The sequence below is a fragment of the Erithacus rubecula genome, assembly GCF_903797595.1.
Source record: "Erithacus rubecula genome assembly, contig: scaffold_459_arrow_ctg1, whole genome shotgun sequence".
Classification (NCBI taxonomy): Eukaryota; Metazoa; Chordata; class Aves; order Passeriformes; family Muscicapidae; genus Erithacus; species Erithacus rubecula.
The window spans coordinates 25422-28983 of record NW_027635880.1 but is presented as its reverse complement, the minus strand read 5'-3'; the positions used below and the strand labels follow the sequence as shown (position 1 = coordinate 28983).

Genomic DNA, 3562 nt, shown 5'->3' with positions numbered 1-3562 from the left:
GCTTCAAAAAGACATTTCTGCTGAGGAGCAGCTCCTCTCCCAGCCCAGCAGGGCTGAGGGCACTGCCTGCAGGCACTGAGGGGACAGGAGACAGGCACAGACAGGCTAGAGACAATCAGGACTGGGAAGGCATTGAGCTGAAACTTCACTTGGAGAAACATCCACACAGCCCTGGACAGGGTGAGTCTGTGGGTGCAGGGCAATGTCCCCTGTGCTCTTGGAGGGATCTCCTGGAGCCAGCACACCCCAGTCTGGGGATGTGTCAGGAGGATTCTCCCAGTTTCTCTGAGGCACAGGAGGAGGAGAAGGAGGATGTGTTGCAGAGCAGGGCTGCCCTGGGCACTGTCAGAGGGACAGGGCAGGATAACTCCTGCTGCCAGGGACGGCTGCAGGGGCTGAAGCTGGGGCTGCAGCCAGGGCTGCCCAGGGCTGTCCTGCAGAGCAGATTCTGCAGCCCTCAGGGCTCTTGGCCAGCCCAGGGCATGTGCCACCAGCCAGGGACAGCTCTCAGCCTGCCTGGCAGCTCCCCATGGACTGTGGGGAGAAGTTGGAGGTGGAAGGAGCCACCCCAATCAGGGTAGATTCCTTCTGCTTTGCAGATGGTGCTGCATGGCCAGGGCTGCTCTCAGCTTTCTCCTCAAGGCAAGGGAAAGGGGCTGTCAGGTGTGTCTATGTCACTAAGACTCCTGCACTGTCCCACTGGGGATCAGCAGATCTGCCTCACATCTCCCTCACAAAGTGGCCTCCTCACTCTCCTGTGTCTACAGATAGAAGCAGCAGTACCTTGGCTTGCAGCATCTCAGTTTGTGTGAGCTGCCCTTAAGGCCCTGCTGGCAGGGAGATGCCCCAGGGCGGTGCACTGTGCTGGGAGGGGTGGGCAGGGCAGAGCTGAGCCCCCAGGGCTGGGCTGGGCTCTGGGAGCTCTGGCAGGGAGAAGGCTTGGATAGAGAGAAACAGCTCCTAGTAGCCACAACATCAGGCACAGAGAGCCACACCAGCCTTAGATATCCCTTCTGTCTGGCTTCACAGGCAAAGACACAAGAGTTTTGAAAAAGTGATTTTTAAATCAAACCTTAGGGAGAGTCCGCTTTATTTTCAAGCATGTTTTAAGTGCAGTCACCCTGAAAGAGAGAGAAATAAAATGAGCAAAGGACACCTTTGTTCAATCAGCAGATCTGACTGCACTGAGGTACAGGGAGCCCTGTTTTCCCTCTGTGCTCTCCAGTGTTCGAGCTGAGAGCAATGCTGAAGATGAAACACTAACTCAGCAGAAAAAACCCAAACTCAAAAATAATAAAACAAGTCAAGTGAAATTTCCCCCTAAAAAGAGAAGTAATTTTCAGTGAAAAAAAAATAGCATAGGATTGACTCAAGGAAATCTGTCACACCTTGTCAATGTTTTCTTTCAGAAGTCCACGATGCCCTGAGTGAGGAAATGTCCAACAGCAGCTCTGTCAGCCACTTCCTCCTGCTGCCATTGGCAGACACGTGGCAGCTGCAGCTCCTGCACTTCTGCCTCTTCCTGGGCATCTCCCTGGCTGCCCTCCTGGGCAACGGCCTCATCATCAGCGCCGTAGCCTGCGGCCACCACCTGCACACCCCCATGTTCTTCTTCCTGCTCAACCTGGCCCTCACTGACCTGGGCTGCATCTGCACCACTGTGCCCAAAGCCATGCACAATTCCCTCTGGGACACCAGGAACATCTCCTATGCAGGATGTGCTGCTCAGGTCTTTTTCTTATTGTTCTCCCTTGGAACAGGGTATTCCCTCCTGACCATCATGAGCTACGACCGCTACGTGTCCATCTGCAAACCCCTGCACTACGGGACCCTCCTGGGCAGCAGAGCTTGTGCCCACATGGCAGCAGCTGCCTGGGCCAGTGGCTTTCTCAATGCTCTGCTGCACACGATCAATACATTTTCCCTGCCCCTGTGCCATGGCAATGCCCTGGGCCAGTTCTTCTGTGAGGTACCCCAGATCCTCAAACTCTCCTGCTCAGACTCCTACCTCAGGGAACTTGGGCTTCTTGCTGTTAGTGTCTGTTTATCATTTGGTTGTTTTGTGTTCATTATTTTCTCCTATGTACAGATCTTCAGGGTCGTGCTGAGGATCCCCTCTGAGCAGGGACGGCACAAAGCCTTTTCCACCTGCCTCCCTCACCTGGTTGTGGTCTCCCTGTTCTACAGCACCGTCATGTTTGCCCACTTTAAGCCCCCCTCCATCTCCTCCCCATCCCTGGATCTGGTGTTTTCAGTTTTATATTCAGTGGTTCCACCAGCCCTGAACCCCCTTATCTATAGCCTGAGGAACCAGGAGCTCAAGGTTGTACTGTGGACAATGATGACTGGCTGCTTTCAGGAACATTAAACAGCTGGGAAATCTAAAAATTACTTGTAATAAAAGTCCTATTTGATAGTTCTCATTGGTTAAATTTTGGAGAATTTTTTCTTTGTTTTTCATCTTTAGTATTGTCAACAAAGAAAAGCATTTACTTGTGCCATCTCTCATGTTATTTCTCTCCATCTTTGCTGTGGCTGCAGACTGTGTTAATGAGGGTCTATGCTCCTGGTTGGCTTTAAATGAATTAAAGATCTCCTAGCAATGTTTTCTCCAGAGATCCCTATTTTGTTCCCTCCTCTGGAGCTGCAGCAGCAATGTCTGTGTGCAGAGCTGGGGCAGATCAGCACTGACACAGCAGCTGTGCCCAGCAGCAGCAGCACTTGGTGTTGCCAGTCCTGCTCCCTTGCCACTGCCCTCCTGCCCTCCTGCCCCTTGTGTTGCTGCAGGGCCTGAGTGCTTTTGGGGCTGGGCACAGCCCTGGGGGTGGCAGTGCCGGGGCAGCAGCAGGGACAGGCCATGGGCACTGCTGGGGCAGCGCTGATGCCTCAGGGCAGGGCCTGGGGGCTCCAGGCTCCTTGGCCAGGCTCTCTCCACAACACTTGGCCAGGCCAGTGCTGAGCAGAGAAAACCTCTGTGAGCAGTCCCAGGCTGGCCGTGGGCAGGCTGGGGCAAACAGCATGGCTGGTGCTCTGCAAGGTCCCTGCAAGAGGGAGACCGTGGCAAGGAGCAGCAGAGCAGGGGCTGATCCATCCCCACTGCGCTGGACAGCCCAGGGCAGCGTCCCAGAGCGTCCTCATGCAGCTGCCAACAACATCCCCCCTCTGCAGCCCTGGCCTCTCCCCCAGCTCACACAACTGCTGCATCCTTGCAGGCACAGACACGGCAGCACTGGCTCAGGAGCCCCTGTTTGCTTTGCACAGAGCAGGCGTCAGCACCCCCATGGTGCTGCTGTGGGGAGATGGAGCTGAGTGAGCACAAATGCCATCAGCCCCTGGGGCCAGCAAGGGCTGGGGGACGGGAGGGAAACCACTCAGGTTTGTCGTGGCCTCTGCAGTCAGGCAGAAATTTGTTCCCATGAGCTGTGAGTTGCCAGTCCCACTGCAGACACTCTTGCTCAGAGCCACAGCTGCCTTGTAGCCACCCCCACACAGCCCTGAGCATTTCTTTTGATTCACCTTTGCTTTCTTTCCTCATTCCTGATCCATATTTCTGTCTCTTTCA

At 54.8% G+C, this 3562-nt stretch overlaps 1 protein-coding gene across 1 annotated transcript; it reads left to right on the top strand.

The window, feature by feature from the left end:
- Window positions 1-1109: 1109 nt before the first annotated feature.
- LOC306816247 (olfactory receptor 14A16-like) lies at window positions 1110-2368 on the top strand (the record flags this gene model as incomplete). Its single annotated transcript, XM_079332717.1, has 1 exon — window positions 1110-2368. Exon 1 carries the CDS (start codon window positions 1436-1438, stop codon window positions 2366-2368), a length of 933 nt encoding a protein of 310 aa, XP_079188843.1. The 5' UTR covers window positions 1110-1435.
- Between the last annotated feature and the right edge of the window lie 1194 nt (window positions 2369-3562).